Genomic DNA, 22,051 nt, shown 5'->3' with positions numbered 1-22,051 from the left:
AGTAAAGCAGCAGTTGTCAAAGTGTGGTCCCCAGGAAGCTCCATCAGCACCAGCTGGGGCTTGTTAGAAACTCAAGCTATCAGGCCCCACCCAGACCCAAGTGGACCCCGTGCCCCCTGCTCCTGTGTCCCCTAGGATCCGCCCACACACCCCAGCCTTTATTCAGTTATTCATTACATTGCACCTGCCCCAACCAGAAGCCTACTCTTAGGAATTTACATTCCAGAGAATAAAGGCAGAGCTACTCAAACTTTTTCCCTAAAACAGTTCCCACCAAGGGAACAGGAGGATGGGGGTACTGGTGAGCTATCTAGAGGGCTGGCCCCAAGCTACTAACAGACTTGGAACTTCTATATGCCTTCTGCTTAACTCCAGTAATCCTGCACATTTTGCTTTTTCTAACACAAAATATTCTGAAGTTAGTGTTCAATTAACTAACCGCCGTGTACTGCCATCTGGTGGTCATAGAGCAAGCACGCCTGTAAAACTCCATCAAAGCCCAAATTCAGACCATCCGGCTCCCTTTTGCAAAAACTACTGCTGTTTCTTGTGTAATTCAGCGGACTCAGAAATCAACAGAACCTACCAAGACAGATGCCAGGAAATGTTAATAATAATGAAAATTAGAACAACAGCATTAATAATAGCTCCACTGTGCCCCTTTCTAACTTACATCCATTTACTTGTCTACAAAATAGTGGTACTCACTTTACAGGATTGTTGTCAAAATGAATGAGTACGTGAAAGTTCCCAAACCAGTCCTTGATGCATAGGAAACACTCAAATGTTAACTGCTTATTAAGTATTAATAAGTACCGGCAGTAGGCCAGACACCATAGTAAATACCCTACAAACTTCTATCTCATTTATTTATTTTTTTTTTAATTTTTATTTATTTATGATAGTCACAGAGAGATAGAGAGAGAGAGGCAGAGACACAGGCAGAGGGAGAAGCAGGCTCCATGCACCGGGAGCCCGACGTGGGACTCGATCCCGGGTCTCCAGGATCGCACCCTGGGCCAAAGGCAGGCGCCAAACCGCTGCACCACCCAGGGATCCCTTCTATCTCATTTAATTTTCAAAATGATCCTGACAAGCTGGAACAGTTATCATTCCCATTCTGCAGATTAGCCAGCTGAAGCTCGAAGAAGCTAAGAAATTTGTGTAGAGGTCACAAAGCTATTTCTAGTACATTATTTTCACTATAAAGCTGTACTTTATTAAAACAGCTAATAAACTGAGCTATTAATCACAGTAATATTTATCACATTTTCACACTTCACTGTGTTCATCTAGTATGGTACTGGGGTGAGTTCGCTTCAAAATGTCACCCTGCCCCAAAGGATCTGGAAATCTCTTTCCCTATAAGCTGAGTTTTTAGTTTTTACTATTGTACGTGAAACTGAAATGACACACTCCTGAATCCTGCATAGCCTCTTCATAAATGAAGGACTTACTGTGTTCAATCACAAAAAAAAAAAAAAAAAAAAAAAGTGGTGGAGGGAAAATTGAAACCCACAATGCTGGCCCTAGACTACTCCCTTGACCACTATGCTGAAATGCCATTGTGGTGTGATGAATCTTCCCAAATGTTTATATAAATCCCATCCCACCCCACACATATACACCACCACCACCACACACATTCAAGACTGTAAGTTCTCTCAGGGAGCACCTGGATTCTGCTGTTTCCCCAGAACCTGGTACAGTGCCTGGTGCATACCAGGGATTCACTGAAGAGCCAAAGAATCAGTGGAGACACTGTGTAATGACTGTGACCATTCACGAAACATCTGGCTTAGGGACAGCAGACTGAGGACCATGTCAGCAAAGAAAAAATGATTTTTGAATAGAAGAAGGGGCCATGGAAATGTTTTAAAGATCCTTCAGAAAGATTACAACATGCCAGCATATGGTCCACTAGAAGAGAAAAATGGAGTGACATTCTAACCGTTGTAAAAGTCTCGTCTTTCCATATTTAACACGGACACCAAGGATCCTGTGACCCCAGCCACAGTAAAGTGTTGGGACCAGGACCTGGCTTGTTCTGCAGGTTCCTGCAATGGAAGCACCCCAGGACCAGTGTAGACACCCTCCTCGGGTGAACATACCAGCAAGGACAGCCTGGGGAGAGGCCAGGGAGGCAGCCCTTTTAAATATTATGATTTGAGTGGGCCCAGGGCAGCCTTTCATCGAGAAGCACCTATTTCAGCCCTGCCATTTCATCCCCAGTGACCGATTCCTTGACTCCTGAGAACTTGACCTCCTGGCCGGTAGCCCGCGCCTCCCCATCACCCACTCCAGTGGACAAGGGAATCCAGCAGCGCACCTCCTCCAGCCTCACGGAGTCCCCAGGACCTGAGTCCTCACCCCTCCCAGGGGCTTTGCTGTTACTCTCTCTCCCCCAGTACTCTCTGGAGAGAGGCCGAGGAGACCGCCACGAAAGAGCCGCACACATGAGGGAAAGAGCTGGAGAACCCAAGGCCTGATGAGAGGACAAGGAGGAGAAGCTTTGTGCATTCAGTAGGGATCTCGGGCTGGGGCAAGTGTGGAGTTGAGACCCAAACACACCTCAGTGGTGTGGCCATGGGGTAGTTCACAAGCCATTGAGAGAAACCTGGCCTGCGCCAGCATCCTATAAGTGGCCGCCTTGCCGTAGCATTCAAAGAGTTAACGGTGTGTAAACCAAGTTGAAAAGGGGGTCATGAAGGAAGTCCCCTTTTCTTCACCAATTCACCTCTTAGGTCATCAGATTTGGATGAGAGCTTTGACATCAAAGACTCCTTTTGCAGATGAAGAAACTGAGGCATCAAGAGATCACAGAGTTTCCCACATCTGTGGGGCAGGCAATGGAGCTGTTGCTACCATGGGACTCTCTCTGCCCAGGTTCCCCCAGACACCATATGACACTTTCAGTGTCACAGAACACACCCTGATAGCTAGGATTGTCACTTCAACAGTCATTCTTCCCAAAATGTTTCACAAAACACAAGTTTTTGTTGGTTGTTAATAAGGCTTTTATAGGGGGAAAAAAAAAGCTCTGTGGTCAAATAACTTTGGGAAACACTGAGATAAACAAGATGAAATAGTTCTTTTTTGTAAACACAAATGTGTTCGTCTTTAATCTCTGCTGTTCCCAAACGTATCTGACCGAGAACCCCTTTCTGAGGGAAAAAACCTACAAACACATCTCTGCACATAAATATCCCATCAGACCCAGCCCTGGGTGACACGTATATCATAGCACATCAACTATCGAAGATTTTATTTACTTATTTATTTGAGAGAGAGCAAGCGGGAGTGGGTGGTGGAGAGGAAGAGAGAGAAAGAATCTCAAGCAGACTCCAGCTGAGAGCAGAGCCTGATGCGGGGCTTGATCTCATGACCCTGAGATCATGACCTGAGCCGAAACCAACAGCCAGATGTTTAAACTGACTGAGCCACCCAGGCACCTCACCCACCAGCTGTTGAGAATGCATAAAATACTAGGTGATGGCGCCAATAATAAAGATCCTCATAGTCTTGCAGGTTGTCCAAAATCACCCAAGCTCAGCCTCTTCAGGAGAAAAGAAAACACACCAGGAGTTTTCAAGGGCTGTCCAAAAGGAGGAAATGGATTGAGTAGTCTAGGGATTTATCTTGTCCCTTTCCTGTTGTGAATTCAGCACAGCCACTGAAGTTGGGCAGGCCATCCCTTACTTATCCTATAAAGCGCCTGGCAATTTCTTCAGCACCTGGCAATTACGTTCATTCATTCCTCCCGAGCCCAGGAGCTCAGTACCCAGACATGACTCACTAAATATTCATCAACTTCACCTGCTGCCCAGGTGAAACGTGGAATCCCCGCTGTTTTGCAAACACTGGCAAGTTGGTTTTTTCAAAAACGGAGCTGAAATTTTAAGGGTTTCATTTGGTCTCTCTCTCTCTCTCTCTCTCTCTCTCAAACATTCCAGCTTTGATAAACTCAGACCACTTCCCAGCAGCTGCCTCTACAGACAGCTCATGGACTAGAACCCTGGAAGCAGAACACCCTTGACCCTGGGAACTGCCCAAGGGAGGTTTTGCTGTTTCCCAAGCCGGGAGGGAAGAACGGAGTCCCACCCATCTCTCCCAGCAGCTGCGCTTGGCTCCTTGATTTGGACCCCTGGGTAGTGTGATCACCAGGAGAGGCAGGCCCTCTGTTGGGATAACTTAGAAAATCTCCTGCGCATCCTTTATTCACTCACAGCCATCACTCACCAGTCATTCCTTTGTTTGAATACCAAGCACAAAGGGCCCTGTTGGGCGCTGCCTGCGAGGAGCTCGGGAGTGGAAGGGGAGGCAGACAGCTGAGGATACCGAAGCACTAGCCTGGAAGTCCCCCTAGGAGAGGAGGCAGCTGAGGACAGGAACCATACCTTCTTTGCCTTCAGAGTCCCAGTGCCTAGGACTGGCTCTTGAGGAAAGGTCTTCAGGATGTAATCAGAATAACTAAATCCAGAAAAAAAAAAAATTGGTGGGCTTTTGGTGAGCTCTTTTCCAAAACCTTTTTCCCTGTGCTTCTTTATAGGAATATCTTTTTTTTTGGGAGGGGGCGGATATCTTAATATCTGTGACTTCCCGTAGGTGTTAGGTCCTACTCTAGGGATAAAGAGAACAAGAACTGACGTTAGATTGGCGCTTTTTTTTTTTTTAATTTCCTGGGTTTTTTTTCTTTTAATTTTTCATTTGACATTACATCAGGTTAATGAAAAGTTCTCAGAAAGGTACGAAGAATCTTCATATATGCTCCATGCACAGCTCCCAGAAGTTACCAGGGTGCCAGTCCTACACACCACATTTGCTTTATCCTTCTCTTTCTTGATATGCTCACTCATGCAATTTTTTTTTTCTGAATCATTTTCATGAATCACAGATACCATGCCCCCTTTCCTCCTTAATACGTCCCTGGGTATTCCCTAAAAACAAGGCTGTTCTCTTACATACCCCAGTGCATTGATCAAAATCAGGAAATTAACACTGACTTGATAATGTTACCTAATCAATAGGCCTTACTCAGACTTCAGCAGTTGTACCGATGATGACCTTTTAGCCAAAAACTTATGCGTGTCATCTGGCCGTCGTACATCCTGTCTTCTTCAATTCTGGAACAGCTCCTCAGTCTGTCTGTATTTTTCCAACTAGCACTTTTTTTCAAGAGTACAGGCCAGCTGTTTTGCAGAACATCCCTCCATGTGGGGTGACAGATGTCGCTTCACACTCCCACCCAGCTTACGTTCTTTTGCCAGGAAGACCAGAAACGTGATGCTGAATTCTTAGCATAACCCATCCGGGGCACCTGAAGCTGGTTAGTCTCGATGATTGCAGGCAGTGTTATCGGATGCAGGTGCTGTGTGCCTATTTCTCCACTGCCCAGATCTGGTTTTACCCTTACGCATGTGGTGGGGAGACGCTTGCAGACTAACCATCCTGTTCTTCCCAGACTCTTGCCCATTAGTCTCAGCATCCGCTGATGCCTTTTGCTGGAATCAGTTACTGTTATGATGGTGATTCTTCTAGTCCCATTTCTAGTCCTTTGTGTGTGTGTGTGTGTGTTAACTGGCTTTCTGCTTATAAGGTAGACATTTAAATTTCGATCAGTGTAGATTCATAGGTCCTCGTTTTATGCAGCAGGTTATAATCCTTTATACCAGTCGTATTTATTTTGATGCTCCAGTTGTTCCAAACTTGGCCAGTAGAACCTTTGCCATCTGGTTCCTGTGTCCTTTGACCTGCCCCTGTCACTTTCTCAGACTGTCACTATTCAAAGGCAGCCCTTGGCAACCGGATGGAGATTTTTTCTATTACCTCTGGACTTCCTGATGAATATTCAGTGTCTCTGCCTGGTTCGAAAACTCCTGTGATCTTCTGGCCTCCCCCCACTGCCACCATGACCCCCCCTTGTGGAACAGGACTTTCTAGCAAGAAGACTCGACTAGTAACTGACAGCGTCAGCGTGTCCATCCTCAAACACAGGACTGTTTAACTTCAACACTGATGGCAGGGCAGGGCCACCCCCCAGTGCAGAAGTGGGCGGGCGCCGGGGGTGGATGGACCTACCATCCTAATGGTGTTTGCTTTTCCCCTGTGTAAACCAGCCGGTGGTTGCAAAGGATTTGCCCTTTGCTTCTCTGTTGCTTTTTCAGACTCCAAAGAGAAAGCAGATTTTGATTCTGCTACATAATAAAAGGCACCTGACAACTGAGAGCTGGCCTTCAAGCTAGCCGTTGTCAAAGTTGGGGGTCGGTCGGGGGCACAGAGAGATAGCAGGTGGACAGCCCATGTTGAAGCCAAGTCTCAATTTCAAACGAGCAAGCCTTCCGCCCTCCCCCACTGGCCCCCCATTCCCCTGTGTCACACCGGCCACAGATGAGTCCCTTCCCCTCCTGGAAATGGGAGAGCTCAGCAGCTCAGAGCAAGACGTGGACGTGGCAGTGACATGTGGAGAGAGATTGGATGTGCCATGAGGGCTCTTCATATAAGGAAGGAAACTGTGGATGCGGGCAGCAGGCCTCGGGTGTAAATACATTAGTCCCCACCCTTTTTGTCATGGTCACACAGCCCGGGACCCAGGAGTTGCCTCAGTGAGGGAAGGAATGCCACCGCCGGGGAGGGAAAACCCGGGGCCTTGCGAGAAGGCAGGGCCTCTGCCCAGGAGGAGAGGCCCGGAGCATGGCCCTCAGGTAGGGGACCCCGCCTGGAGGAAACCCAGGCAATACGGTGAGGGGGGGAAGGGGGGGGGAAGGCAAGCCAGAAACAGGAGCCTGAAACATCCTTCGCATTTCATGGCTTTGAAGAAAACTATGGATCCTCTGCTTTTCCTGGGGGGGTGGGTGGGGAGCTGAAAGCCACAGGTGACTTATAAATTCTGTAGGAAACGGGGAAGTGGTGGCTCTCCAGCTGGCCTGTGAAATCTCAGCAGTCACTGCATTTGAGGGGCCCTGGCCAGGCCAGGAGAGGGTGGGGGCCTGCAGCCCGGGCAGGGTTCCCCACTGTCGGTCGACAATGGTCCACCTCTGGGACCTGGGAACCCAAAGTGGGGCTGCAGGCCCCTTCCTCACCTCCCCCCTTCTTTCCTCTCTCTTCCTTCCTGCAAACCTTCGCCTCCCACACCTCTTGGACTCCCCATCCTAAGACTGACCCACCAGATATTTTACAATGGGCCATATTTCAGGGTGGCTTCAATTATGTGGTGACGACCCACAGTCTGCCCTCTCTCAAAAACCTCAAAGCCAGGTTTTTCCTTTTCTTTGACCTTTTTTTTTTTTTTTTTTTTTTTTGCCTTTGCCACCAATCCTCCCGACTGTGTTTTTAAATAGAGTCCAAGATAAATAAAAGTACCGCAAGCAGGCCAAGGGGCATGGTTTTAGAGCAGGAGGAGAGGAGGAGGGGAGGGGAAGACAGGGGCTGATGGGGGCGAGGAGGAGCATGCAGTATTTATCTATCCTGTTTGTCCAGCTGATTTGTAAATTATTAGCAGAAAATAGGCATAAATGGGAGCAGAGGCTGGGAACAAAATCCCAGGCTCTGGAAACGGGGTCATTTAATTGAGAGTGCTTTGAAGAAGGAAATGGTTGGACACACAAACCACTGGCTAAGTTCCCAATGATCTCTCCCTCTGAGGAACTTCTGTGGCACTTGGGGCTTATATCTTTCACTTGGTGCCACAGTTGATAGAAATACACCATTTGGCCCTTATGCCAGAAAACAACGATTACTTGGTATTGTGAAGACTTTTGTTCATGTGTGTGTTGTGGCAACTAACTTGTATCTTTCTTAGGTGCAAGGCCTCCATCCTCTTTTTTTGTTTTTTTAACATGCTGTGTCCAAACAGGTCTGAGCCCTAAAGTATATGCTTCTTGTGGATGTTAACTCACATAATCCCGGATGATGGCATCTGATAGACATAGCACTATCCCTGTTTATAGGTGGAAAAATAGCTGAGGCCCAGAGTCGTACAGCTGGGCCCCAAACCATATAATCCAAGTAAATCTCCCCATCTCCAACCTATGATCACACCTACAAAGACATTGATTGATTGATTTATTGATTGATTGACTGATTGTCATAAGAAGGAACAGTGACAAGTTCCAGAGATTAGGATGGGGATATCTTTCGGGGGCTGTTTTCCAGGTTCTTTGTGGATTACCTAGGTCCCATAACCTGCCCATCATGGGGTGCCTGGCTGGCTCACTCAGAAGAGCGCTCAACTCTTGATCTTGTGGTTGTGAGTTCAAGCCCCACATTGGATGTAGGGATGACTAAAAAAAAAATAAATAAACTTTAAAAGAAAAAAGAGAGCGCTGGTCATTTTCCATGTGGGTAAAGCCTCATGAAGTGGCCGTGAAGCAGTGCCCTGGGAATTCAGGTGGAAGAGGACAGACGAGGGGCCGGGGGGGCAGCCAAACAGCCAACGACAAATGCCCTCTGCCTCTTCCTCGGGTTCCCGTCTTCCAGAGACCGGGGCTGTAGATTCTGTTGTTGGCTCAGCTTTTTTAAAAGTTGTAGAAACCAGACAAGGGAACTGATTTAGAGACTCTTCTACGCCCATTTTTAGGATCTTCATGGGGAGATCAGAACAACTCGGTGGGTTCTACACGGAGGGAAGATTTTAGTCAGGGGGCAAGCATCTGGAAACTCGAAACCTGGAAAGGCACAGGTGGGAGATAAAAGTGGCCCAGAGCCGAGCCCACCTGCTGCCAGGAGGCCCCCCGGGGCACCTCCTCGGGCTGCGAGAGAGTGGAGCCCTTGGACTGAGGCCAGGGCTGGCCCAGTCGCGGGAGAGGCAGAGCAGGTGCAGCTTAGTCCCCAGAAGCTTGGATGATGACCGCAGCTGTAACCTCCTGGGTGTCTGTAGTGGAACACGCAGGGCAGCCACCTTACCCAGAGGTCCCTAAATACTTGAGGAGCTAAGGACTGGTAAGGGTAAGGAATCCGCTCTTCCCCGTCACCTCCCCGCTGTGGCACAGTGGTGGCACCCTAGTCAGTTCCTGAGGCCCCTGGCACAAGGCGGTGAGATAGAAAGTGGCCTGGATGTTTCTTGATCCCGCCTTTCTCTCCCTGGCATTCTTCAGCCTGCATTTCCTCCTTTGCCAAGTGGAGGTGCCACGTGGAACCCCCAGGATGGGCGGAAGGGCCTGGCACAGAGGCCAGTGTCAGTAGATGCTTGAGAACTCTGAATGGGCGATGCTGGGTCAATGAAGATGTCCCCAGGAACCCTGGCCTCCCTGACGCACGTGGTATCCTTTTGCCAAACACTGTGACTCAACGCACTTGGAATATCTAGAAAGGCAAAAGCAAACGTAATTCCTATTCACTATGTTCTCTCCTTTTTAACTTTCTTTTCCAGACGGTAACAAAAAATAATCCAGATGGGGTGCAGATGCTGTAAAATGATACAAAGGTAAAGTTGCAACCATGACCTCTGAGCGGAGGGATCTGTGGTTACCGTGGAGGCCCTTGTAAAGACCCTGCGTGGATTTAGTGCATTTATCCAGCTTGGGGCATGACCAGCCTTGCCAAGAAATTATGAGTTAGGAACTGCTTTGATATCATGTAAGAAGACATGTGGCCTGGATTTTTAAACCCGGTTTTGCCCACCGCTCAGAGCGTGCTGGAAACAACATCACGCTCTGAGCCTGAATTTGGTTTAGGTTGGATTTACAATTCCCCAGGGAGCTCCAGTGCAAAGAAAAGCTTGGGTTTCAGCGATGGTGCCTGACACCGCGTCCCTGAAAAGAATTCCCCCCAGTCACTTATGTGTTTTTAATTTTGTCCAGATTCTGTTTCAGAATAATTTGGATCACCTCAATAGAATTCTATGCAGAATAAAGGGGGAGGAGGAGGGGGGGGAATTAACTAACCTGCTTCCTTCACAAATAACACTTTTTAATATTTCTAGTTCTACATTTATAGCTACATACCTACATCCATTCATTCATGTGTGCGTGTGTGTGTGTGTTTTATGCCGTTGTAAATGCAATGTGATGGTAGGCACTATTCAAAAAACATTAGAATAAACATGCATTATAAGTATCGTTCCTAAAAATAATAATAATGATGATAATAATAATAAGAAGAAGTATCGTTCCTGTTAGTCCAGACTTCATATTTGTCGTTCCAACGACTGCATAATGCTCCATTAAGGGGGTGGGCTGTCAGCGCTTAGCCACTTTGTCCCTTGTGCTTGCACATTGGGTTCAAAACCCGCTTACACCAACTGGAGCTGGATGAGGCTCCACGGGGCAACCACAGAGATGAGCGGGAGCGTGGAAGGGAGCAGGGCCCCAGGAGTCTGGACGGCGGGAGCCGGGCGTTCCCAGGGCGCTGGCGGGCAGAGCCAGCTGGAGTCTAACCCGGCCCCCCCCTGTCCCCGCAGCTATCTCCTTGATCCGGTGCAAGTGGCCTCCCCCGGCTGCGTCAACGAGGTCAACAGCTGCAAGGTGGACGAGGCGGGCCCCGGCAAGGCGCGAGGCAAGCGGAGCTGCGAGGCGCCGGTGCACAAGGAGGAGCCGAGCGAGGCCCCGCGGGGGGCGGGCAGCGCCCTCAACGGCGTCGGCCCCGCCTCGGCCCCGCAGCGCGGCCCCCGGGCGCAGGGCAGCGTGCGGCGGGCCCGGCCGGAGCCCCGGGTCGCGGGCGCAGCGGACCCCGGGGCCGGGGGGCCTGCGGCGGAGGAGCCCGCGCCCTCGCCCGCGCCCGCCCCGCGGCTGCCGCCCCCGGACTACCCGGCCCCGCAGGGCTGCGCGGGGCGCCCCGGGGGCGCGGGGCGGGGGCACCCACCGGCCGGGGGACGCGGCCTCCGCACGCCCGAGCCCCCCGGGGCCAGCCCGGACGCGCCGAGCGAGCCCGCGGCCACGGACGTCCGCAGGCTCTACCTGCAGGATGCGGGGCCCGCTCCGGGGGCCGCTCCGGGGGCCGCTCCGGCCGCGGGGTCCACAGGCCGCTGGGAGGACGCGCCCGAGGACGCGGCGGTGGCCGAGGCGCTGGCGGCCCTCGAGGCGGCCACGGCGGGGGAGGACGTGGACGAGGCCGACTAGGGCCCCCGCGGCCCCGGGTGCTCCTCGCGCGCCCAGGGCGCAGGCGGCGGCTGCCCAGCCGGGCCGCTCCCCGCACCCCCGCCGCGGGGGCTCCACCCCTGAGATGCTGGCGCCCAGCCCCAGGGGTGCAGAGCCGCGGGGGCTCCACCCCTGAGATGCCGGCGCCCAGCCCCAGGGGTGCAGAGCCGCGGGGGCTCCACCCTGAGATGCCGGCGCCTGGCCCCAGGGGTGCAGAGCCGGGGGGGCTCCACCCCTGAGATGCCGGCGCCCAGCCCCAGGGGTGCAGAGCCGCGGGGGCTCCACCCTGAGATGCCGGCGCCTGGCCCCAGGGGTGCAGAGCCGGGGGGGCTCCACCCCTGAGATGCCGGCGCCCAGCCCCAGGGGTGCAGAGCCGCGGGGCGCCCCGGGCGCGCATCCTCTGTGGTGCTTTCCAGGGCCCGCGGGTTGTGCGCCCAACCCGGGAAGGGTGACCGCCCCCACTGAAAGTGCCTACTGTGTGTCCCCAGAGCTCGGCTTACCTGCAGGGACGGCGCCCAGGGGACTGACAACCAGCCCCTTGGTCGGCGTCGGCTTAAGCTCAGCAGCTCCCAGGGGGGGACAGGAGCCCGCGGTAGACAGATGGTCAGTCGTCAGCCGCGACGCCAAGACACCTGGACCTTAACTTTTTTTACGCATCACTTCGTGATCCATCTCCTTTGGGACTGGGGAGCCGGTCAAAGTCATTCTTAAAACGGCCTGCACTGTAGTGGAGTCTTAGGCTCATGAGGTTGGGAAGAGCGAAGAGATGGATGTTTCATGCCACTCAATGTCTGGTTCTGATTAAAATGTGACAACACACGTGTCTGTCTGTGGTAACTCAAAGGTGGTTCTCGTTTCCCAGACGGAGCGCCAGGTAAGCCCTGAGGTTTCTTTCTCCATTTCAAGAGCTGTGCTACTAAGTCCCAGGGGAGGCTTGCTGAGAATGGCCTTGGCTGCCTGTCCCTGCCCTTCAAACTCGTGACACCATGAGCACGTGGGCCCATCTTACCTAAGGATGAACAACAGCCCTCCCTGGATTCCAGCCTTCTAACATAAAAAAAAATAAAAAAAAAAAAAAAACAAGAACTGCCATTCCGACAAGACTCCGTGGAAATTCTAGAGGATGGTCAAGTCTATCCAGAGAAATATGAACGTGGAAGATGCCATAGGATGACATTTCACAACACAGGCTCTGAAATCTGTCTGACCCCGGTTCGATTTCCAGCTCTGCCACATGACCTCGGGCAAGTAATTCCTCCCTTCTAGTCGCCCTCCCGTGAAGGGACAGTAACAGTATGTAGTCGGACAGATGAAATGAGGTGACGCAAGTATTTATCACGGCGCCTCGCACCCAGTAGGCGCTCAATAAAATGATAAGTCTTACCAGTTAAAAACAAATCCTTTAAAAATGGTTGTATGTCCTCACCACGGAAAACTCCCATACTGTCAAGTGTCAATAATGGCATCACTGCACTTTGGTAATCACTGAAATAAAATGTGATTTCTGAGCTTTCCGGCATCTTTAAGGAAGGCACCCTCACAAATGCTTAAGAGACATACATGACCCTGAGTGTGTTTGGTGACGCGCCATCTCTGCGTCTAAGGTCATGCAGAGCCCTTAAAATGTAAGCTGTTGTCACCGCTCATTGCATTGTGGCTGTATTTGCTACCGTACTTAGCACACCGCATGCTTCATATTTGAGAGTGATTCCTTCAACAGTTTCCCAAAGTGTAGCTGCTGGGGATTAGGTTCAGCTGCATGTGATAAATGGCTTACAAAAATAGAGATGTATTTACCTCTTATGTAGAAGAAAATCCAGAGTTAGCGGTCCAGGGCGATAGTGTTCCATCCAATCATTACATTTGCTTTCCACGCAGGAAAATGAATAAAGGAATCTCATTCCCTCCCCATTAAGGACCTCCTGAAAGTATAATTTGATCCTTACACTTATACCTCCTGGGTCAGCATCTAGTCACTTGGTCACCCTGAGATGCAAGAAAGGCTAAGGAGACTTATTTCTCTGTCTGTCTGGATTTTTTTGTTGTTGTTGTTTAAATTTTCAAAATAAATTCAGCATTTGCTTACTGAGAAGGAGAATAGACATTGAGTGTTGAGGTGGTCAGCTTGCAGTCTCTCCCACCCCAGGCCCTCAGAACCCAAAAGCCCAGGATACAGCCAGTTTGCAAGAGGTTGAAAGGTTGTATTTACATTTGATAAAACACAGATGGGAATTCAGCCTTTGGTCCAGTCCTGACTTCCTGCTGCTGTCTCTACAACAGAAGGATGAGAGAAGAAAATTCAGACAGGAAAGGGGTAAGGTGAGGAATTAGTGCAGACAGGTCTCTTTGTCTTGCATGGAAACACACTTCTGCGCCTGGCACATGTACGTAATTTCACATTTTGAGACTATTGCAGATACTTCACCATGATTAACAATTCCCCTGAGTTTTAAAGATTCTTTTTCTGCAAAAAACTGCTTCAGAAAGGTTAGCTGATGACCAAGATTTTCAAGTCTTTTTTGTTTAGTGTGTTTTTTTTTTTTTAAGCTATCGTGGCTCCTTTTGTCTACCCCCATATCCAGGTTCTACCAAAGGATGTCAGAGGATAATCAGAATCTTCAGGTTGAAAAGAAATTCCAGATTTTAGCCCTGTCCACCAGGTTGTCTAGCAACTGGCTAAGCATCCTACTCTGTGTAGTGACTTTCTGCAGCCTGCTGCCACCCGATATCAGGAAAGTGATGATTGGCAATAGTCAACTTTTCTAATATTCTGGACGACTTGAAAGCACGGATGCAGTCTGGATGTAAGGCACCGGCTGTGATCAGGAGGGGACATCCTGATCTTTCATGATCGAAGCAAATTGTATTGTGGCTATTTACCACTTTAAATCTTGATTTTAATATAAGATTATTTCTATATATTGTGTGTGTGCAACGTGTGTATATACATTTTTTTTTTTTTGCTGGGGGAAGTTGAACTACCATATAAATACATATAACTACCATATGAACTACCATATAAATAGGAAAGAAAATATTTTTTCCCTAGTTTCCAAGGCAAGTAGTAGCCAATTGTTAGAGCTGTCAAAGCAGAATTTTAAAGGCACGAAGAGAGTTTGAGGCCACTTAGCACACACCCATTTGTCCATGCTTAGTAACTGCTGGCCAGTCACTCTTTCTCCCTTTCTCCTTCTCCCTGTGACCTAAAGCATCAGACTCTCTTCCTAAGTCTTCCATCAGTGTCTCCAAGCAGGAGGACCCTCCAAACAGTGAAGGAGGCTCAGAATCCGAGAACGTGACCGAAGACCTGACTTCCTTTATTTTGTGTCCCACGGGGCACAGGAATGAGGCCTCCAGTCTGGGATGGGGATCTTATGATGAAAACGTGGAAATTCTTGCCATCTGCTTGTTTATTTTTAACTTCAGAGTAAACCTCGGCTATTTTGGAAACCCTCTATTTTGGAACTGGTGATAATTAAACAGAGACAAGCTGACATTAGTTTCTCATGGTAGATGCTTTCCCTGTTAACGTATGGGAAAAATAAGTTGCACATTTCTTTACTAAATTGGTAAGTTCCTCCGATGCGAGAGGTTATAGGAGACATCTGTGAGCAGCCTAACCTTCAAGTGACCACCGGCCACTTGGTGAAACAACACTTTAGAGACACCTATTAAATATGCAGGTTAGAGGGATGCCTGGGTGGCTCCCTCTAGTTGAGTGTTTGCCTTGGGCAGAGGGCGTGATCCTGGGGTCCTGGGATCGAGTCCCACATCGGGACCCCTATGGGGAGTCTGTTTCTCCCTCTGCCTCTCTGTCTCTCATGAATAAATAAATTAAATAAATAAATAAATAAATAAATAATAAGCTGGTTACAGATGATTCTTACCTGCCACAAGAAATCAGTCGGCTGGAGTTGACTAATAGCAATTGTTTCCAACGAAACCAACTAGACCAGTGCCTTTGCCTAGATCAAGGACAGCATATGACGGAAGATGAGAACTCAATGAGCAGATGAGTCACAGCTCCCCTCCAGATAGTTGAGGAGACCTCCTGCCGCTGAGATTTGGGGTGCTTATTGGGAGCACATGGTAGTATGAATGCAGGGCCACAGAAGCACAAGTCTATGTGAATTTGAGAGTAAATAAATTGCATTTATTATTCATGCTTTTCCCTCTCAGACTGCCCTGCTCTGAACAGCGGGGCTTTATAGTGGCCTGTGGCAAGGTGGTGAAGTAGCATGCGGTGAAGGTTTGGTCTCTAGACTGAGGCTACATTACTCTGAGGACCTTAATCCCCAAATGAGACATAAACTTCAGGGGTTTGAAACCCCTGCCCGCAATGGGAAACGTGGCTGACCACATTTTTCACTCATTCTGAACTCAATCTTTAAAATCCCAAGGGAGAAAAGAAAAGGCTGCATGTTTGTATAACAAGACTCATTTGTCCCTCGGGGTTGGCTCTTCAGTGACTGCCTGCAGCCATGTGTCATGACCTCCAGGTCTCTGAGGTGGTGACCACGTGGCACGTGCCAAGCCCTCGCACACATGCACCTCTGCAATCCGAGTCAGTCTGTGCCTCTAGCTCACTGTGTGATCTTGATTTTAAATTTCTTTTTTAAATATTCTATTTATTTATCCATGAGAGACAGAGAGAGAGAGACAGGCAGAGACACAGGCAGAGGGAGAAGGAGGCTCCATGCAGGGAGCCTGATGCGGGACTCAATCCCAGGACCTGGGACCACACCCTGAGCTGAAGGCAGACGCTCAACCACTGATCCACCTAGGTGACCCTTGAGTTTAAACTTCTTAACTTTGCTGACCCTCGCTGCCCCCCGCCCCATAAAATGGGGATCATTCCTACCTCCTAGGTTGAAAGCAGATGTTCTCAAATCTCAGTGTGCTTGTTTCCAAACAGCAGATTTATGGGCCTCACCTCCTAGAGATTCAGATTCCACAGGTCTTGAGTGGGGACCTGGCATCTGCATAGTTGATGCGGGTAATTCTCCAGCCACACGTGGAGAAACCCTAAAACTATATACTAAGAATTGCCACAGCTTCCTGATCTTGCAGCAGTTACCGATAAAAAAAAAGTTTGTGCTTTTACCCCTAATAGAAGTACACTTAGAATTCAACGTACCATCCTCTTGTACTAAGTGTCATATACCTGACAAAGCAATAAATAGTAAGATGGGTTAACAATTACATATCAAAGTTTTAATATTTTCTTCCCATGCCCCTTGTTATGTGAAACCTAACTTTGGAAACCACTGATTTAGAAGAAGCTCAGATGAACTATCTATAAAAGCAGTTTGTAAATAGACAAAACTGAAGTTGAATTTTTTAATTTTTTTAAGATTTTATTTATTTGAGTGAAAGAAAGGGCGTGAGAGAGAGCACGAGCAGGGAGGAGGGGCAGAGGGACAAGCAGACTCTACCCTGAGCAGAGAGCCCAGTGTGGGACTCAGTCCCAGGACCCTGGATCATGACCTGAGCCAAAGGCAGACCTTAACCTACTGAGCCACCCAGGTGCCCCTGAGGTAATGCTTTTGACAACACATATGGCATACACATACGTGTGAGCCGCACACTTAGCTGTACACAAGCAAATGTGAAAACACACTTCCATAGCTTGTGTACAAATGTGAAAACACACTCATCTGCTACCATTCAGCCTCACCCTTTGAGCCTGATTTTTAGGAAACACCTGTATTTTCTGCTTTTAAAAGCATTTTGGAGTAGCTAAAAAAAGCTAGAGTAAAATATGACCTAGAGATCAGAAGGTAGACAAAAAATTTTACTCATCTCCCTTATCAAAACTGCACGTTCTGAACCAGTATGAGCAAGACAGTTGGGGGACAGGCCAATCAGAATATTTATTTGGTTGGGATCTTGCTATTTTGAAAGCAAAACCATAACATTTTTTCTTGATAGTAGTTACCAACTTTAAAAAAAAAAATCACAAAAATAATTTCATTTCCAGATCCTACTCATCCTTTTCCATTCTCCAAAATAGGTAAAAAGCTATGGAGAATGGTGCATGTAAACCTTGGTACTCATATAAAAAAAAAAAAAATTCACAGGCCAAGGAGGGTTAATGGTGTCTTCCCATTAACAAATGTGCTTTCCCTGTTTTAAATATTGATGTTTAGAAAGGAATCAGAGGGATCCCTGGGTGGCGCAGAGGTTTGGTGCCTGCCTTTGGCCCAGGGGGCGATCCTGGAGACCCGGGATCAAATCCCACGTCAAGCTCCCGGTGCATGGAGCCTGCTTCTCCCTCTGCCTGTATCTCTGCCTCTCTCTCTCTCTCTCTCTCTCTCTGTGTGTGTGACTATCATAAATAAATAAAAATTTTAAAAAAAAAGGAATCAGAAATTTCAAATTACCCATTTACGAAGCCATAAGATCATAGGCCCCCAGATTTTCATGATATCAGCCATTAGCCAGCAGATAAATCAAGAACTGCTATGGCATTTAAAATTTTATAGAGAAAAAAATTCCTAACCAGAAAAATGTATCAGCAAAGACACCATTTCAAAATAATTTGCCAGATTGGGGCAGCCCAGGTGGCTCAGCCATTTAGCGCCACCTTCAGCCCAGGGTGTGATCCTGGAGACTCGGGATCAAGTCCACGTTGGGCTCCCTGCATGGAGCCTGCTTCTCCCTCCACCTGTGTCTGCCTCTCTCTTTCTCTCTGTGTCTCTCATGTATAAATGCATAAAAATCTTTTAAAAAATAATTTGCTAAATAATGCAACTATTGATATAGAAATCTCATCCAGTAATAATTATGGGAGCCATCCAGTTATGGGTTTAGGTTTTTTTATAGGTACAAATACAGCTTAACATTTTTTAGAATGACAATTTGTTATGCATTCATACAACCTAAGTTGTGCATATGCATCATCTCATTTAAGTCCACCATGATCCCATGAGTTGGAGATAGGATTATCCCTGTTTCAGAGAGGGGGAAATGGAGGCTCAAAAAGCTATATAATTCGGAGGCCTCGGTGGCTCCGAATATAATTCGGGAGGCCTCGGTGGCTCAGCAGTTGAGTGTCTGCCTTCCGCCCAGGGTGTGATCCTGGAGTCCTGGGATCGAGTCCCACATCGGGCTCCCTGCATGGGGCCTGCTTCTCCCTCTGCCTCTGTCTCTGCTTCTCTCCGTGTCTCTCATGAGTAAATAAATAAAATCTTTTAAAAAATCAATTTTAAAAAAAGCTATATAATTCATCCACAGTCATACAGATTGAACAACAAACTGGTCCTTGTAAGGACAACATAATACAGCCTCCCTATGGAAACAGCCATGTTCCCATCAAACAAAAAAATGGCTGAATCAAAATGTGAAATTTCTGAGAAATCAGAAGGTAGATAAAGAATTTATCTTTATTTCAAGCAACACATCAATCACAGCAATAAAGTGAATCTGAGATCTGAAAGGTGAGGAAACTTTAAAACAAAATGGTGGCGAGAAAGACAATTCAATTTCAGAAAAGTAAAATTATATGTATTGTCAGTTGCGAAAGAAAGGTTATCTTCGGGTTCCGAAGATTTTAACAGAACATGGAAAAATTAGTCTCGGCTTTTATCTATAAAGTCTCTCAGACTGTCTATTATCAATGATACTTGTGTTTTTAAATGATCACAGGACTATAAATTTCTCATCCTACAAAGAATGAGGTGGCCCCATGACCATACATGATGCTCGCCACAGGAACAGCCATTACAATATATGCTGAGATTCCTTTCCCCAGATTGGGTCCAGGACAGCAGAAGCCATGGCTATGCCTCCCTCTGGGCCCTGATGAGACTTACATGAGAAAAAGTGCTTTGCACCTACCAGCACTAGATAAATACTAAATGTTAAATGTGATTTTACTACCCAAAGAATATCATCTCACACTGGACCACCTTTTCTTTATGAGTAACACTCAACACTTCAATTGCTATGACCACTAAAGTTCCTGAACCACTTCCTTTTTTTTTTTTTTTTTTTTTTTTAGGTAATCTTTACACCTGAAGTGGAGCTCAAACTTACAACGCCAACATCAAGAGTCGCACGCTCTACCACCTGAGCCAGCGAGCTGCCCCAACCACTTCTAATAATTTTAAATAATTTCTCAACTAAGTAAATCCTTTTCTACCTACCATATTAACAATCATCTCAAAAATGCATCTTGGGGGTGCTTCAAACAGTCTATTTTTTACTCATGATTATTCTTTATTTTCATTATTTTCATCGTTATTAGGACACAGTAATTTATGCTCAGTTACAAATTTAAGTCGTACCATGTTTGACGTGAATAGTTATGGCATTAAAATTGGCCTATTTCTTTTATGTTTCATTGCCCCCAAGGAAGTGTTTATAAAATAAAATGCATTTAATGCAAGACAGAAAACTTGGGAGGTTTAGCAGCGTTGGTTTGTTATTTCAGAGGATTTGTTTGGGTTGGTTTTTGTTTGATTTCGTCAACATTAAGGTATCCATAATAAGGAAACCCATAAATTTTGTGGGTTGGGTATAATGTTATGATTCCAAGACCATTTTTTTTTAAAGATTTATTTATTTGAGAGAGAGAAAGAGAGAGAGCACAGTAGAGGGAAGCAGAAGGAGAGGGAGAGAGAGAAACCCAAGCAGACTCTGCACTGAGAAAAGAACCCTACTCAGGACTCGATGCCATGACCCATGTGACCATGACCTAAAATCAGGACTTTTAAGACACTGTGCCACTCAGGCACCTCGATTCTAAGGACATTTTAACCTATAATTTCTCAGCTAGATTCCTCAAGTTTTTTTTTAAGATTAATTTTTTAGAGAGAGTTGGGTATGTAGGTACTCATGCAAGCAGAGGGAGGGGCAGAGGGAGAGAGAGGAGCTAAGCAGACTCCCTGCCGAGGGTGGTGCCCCACGCAGGGCCCATCCCACCACCCTGAGAACCCAACCTGAGCCCAAGCCCAAGCCGGATGCTTAATGGACTGAGCCACCCAGGCACCCCGAAATCAAATTCTTTTGAAACTCACAGAGATGACTCTACTACATTCATGTCTTACCATGAGGGTGATAAGGTTAAAGGGCAGCCTGAATAAACACAGAAAGAAAAAGCCCCTTGTGGATCTGCGGCCATCCAATAACGGCAGAGAGACTGGTATTTAACCTCAGTATCCAACCTGGTGCCCAGGGACGGTTGGGACTAGTAGCTACTATAGCTCCCTCTTCTACCCGGGTCCTCCTCCTACCCCCCAATTCCACCCACTCCTCCACCCCAAGTTCATCTTCAAATGCTAAGCAAAGCGATTATGGCAGAAACATCAAGAACCAACTCTCAAAAGACCACTTTCCTCCTTCTAGCACTTATTTCACTGAAGAGGATCTGCACTTGGCACGTCTGAAGCCCCCCGCTGGCTGTATGGGGGGGGGGGGTGCCAGGCTGCGTGCACGACACCCCCACCTCCAGGTAATCCTCACAGCCACCCTAAGTGACACATTCTCTTCACTCTCAAGCGAGAAGACTGAAGTCCCAAGAATGTAAGGTCACAGATGGCCAGAGGCACCCAAAGCCCAAATATGTGCTCTTCGGGGAGGTTACCCTAAAGCAACAAAGGTTCTCAAGATCTTTCAGGACAGAGGCCACCACGCAGTGGGCCAGGCCGCCTGGCCTCGGCCGCAAGGCCGCTCTGGGAATCTCCGCTGCGGGGCTGGACGCCAGGGCCTCACTGCTCGCGTGGCTCTAGAACTCCTCCCATGGCCAGTTTTCGGTGGATAAGTGCATTAGTCATGGGGCTTTGTTGGCATTGCTGTTGCGATAGAAACTCAACCCAAGCTAGGGGAGACACAAAAGAGAACCGTCCTTGGAATGTTCGCGGAGCTCAGAAGGCCAGCGGGTCCTCGGGGGCAACAGAGCGTGGGGCTGGAAGGCAACAGAACGGCCCCTCTCCCCTCTGCGTGCGCAAACGTGGCACCAATGTCTCTTCCTTTCCTCAGTTTCCACCCGGCAGGGACCATGGCCTCCGCCGGCCCCTGGGCCCACTGCGTTAGCCCCCAAGAAGAGGAGCCATGTTCTCCAGGGCCAGTTGGCAAACATCCCAAGGGGGCTCCATTTGGCCAGGTCACAGGTAGGTGTCCTGGGTCCACTTGGGTCAAGTCCGGCTGAGGTCAGGGGAGCCGGGCCCACACGCCAAGGCTCCGAGGAGGAGGTGAGGAATTCTCCTAAGCAGGAGGCATCACTCCCACGAGGGAGAGGTGAGGCCCCTGCACGTGCTGCCTCAGCTCCTTCTCCTCCCCTGTGCTTCCTCCCCCTCAAACCCAGACCCTTCCCCATCCTGTGGCTCTTCTGGGAGGCCTTGGACGCGGACTGTGGTTCGCCTTCAGAGCAAGACACTCCTGGCTGAGCGCCACTCTCGGACAAAGCTGCGTGCCGGCCCCTTCACGGGCCACGTCGATCAGCTGTGGTGGGACAGATGCCCACAGACCCTTTGCCAGGTCACCACGGCTGGCCCCTAACAATGGCAGTGCCTCGGTTCACCTAGACGCGCAGACCACAGCAGGCACCATGACCTTGCGTGCTTTCCCTACCCCTTGAGCCGCCCTGTGAGATAGGTCATGCTATAGACGAGGACACTGCGGCTCAGAAAGGGCAGGAGACTTTCCCGGCTTGGCACAGCAGGCAGTGGCGGGGCCAGGGCTCGAACTCAACAGCGAAGCCCGGCTACTCCTCCATGAGCACACTGCTTCCAGGCACACCACTTCCATGGCAGGACGCAGGCCATGGGTGTCCTCCACCCTGGGACCCAGCCGTTCCCACCAGCACTCAAGCTAACCCTTGCAGTAACACAAGCTCCCGGGGACCAAACCGGTTTCCAAAGAGAAAGAAAAAGAAGACAAATCGGGCAGCCAGAAAAGGAGTTAGGAAAAAGCCAAACTTGAATTTTTATTCCCATCGAAGAGTTAATGATGGTCTTACATGTTTAGAGGTAGACTTT

The 22,051-nt window shown here is 48.6% G+C and overlaps 1 protein-coding gene across 10 annotated transcripts in view; it reads left to right on the top strand.

Annotated features, from left to right (window-relative positions):
- The window catches only part of PGCKA1 (PDCD10 and GCKIII kinases associated 1), an 87,040-nt gene extending 74,325 nt beyond the window's left edge, over positions 1-12,715 (top strand). For 7 of the 10 annotated variants that reach the window (XM_072737895.1, XM_072737898.1, XM_072737902.1 and 4 more), the window contains 2 exons: positions 9,368-9,421; positions 10,397-12,715. In XM_072737895.1, the coding sequence (XP_072593996.1) occupies positions 9,390-9,421; positions 10,397-11,054 (690 nt within the window). In that variant the 5' untranslated portion in view covers positions 9,368-9,389 and the 3' untranslated portion in view covers positions 11,055-12,715. Of the gene's footprint in view, positions 1-6,579; positions 6,702-9,367; positions 9,422-10,396 lie in introns of all 10 variants that reach the window. The other 3 variants (XM_072737904.1, XM_072737900.1, XM_072737905.1) reach the window with 1 other exon arrangement.
- Positions 12,716-22,051: the final 9,336 nt, after the last annotated feature.

The sequence above is a fragment of the Vulpes vulpes genome, chromosome 14 (assembly GCF_048418805.1).
Source record: "Vulpes vulpes isolate BD-2025 chromosome 14, VulVul3, whole genome shotgun sequence".
Classification (NCBI taxonomy): Eukaryota; Metazoa; Chordata; class Mammalia; order Carnivora; family Canidae; genus Vulpes; species Vulpes vulpes.
This window is presented reverse-complemented; position numbering and strand designations above follow the sequence as displayed.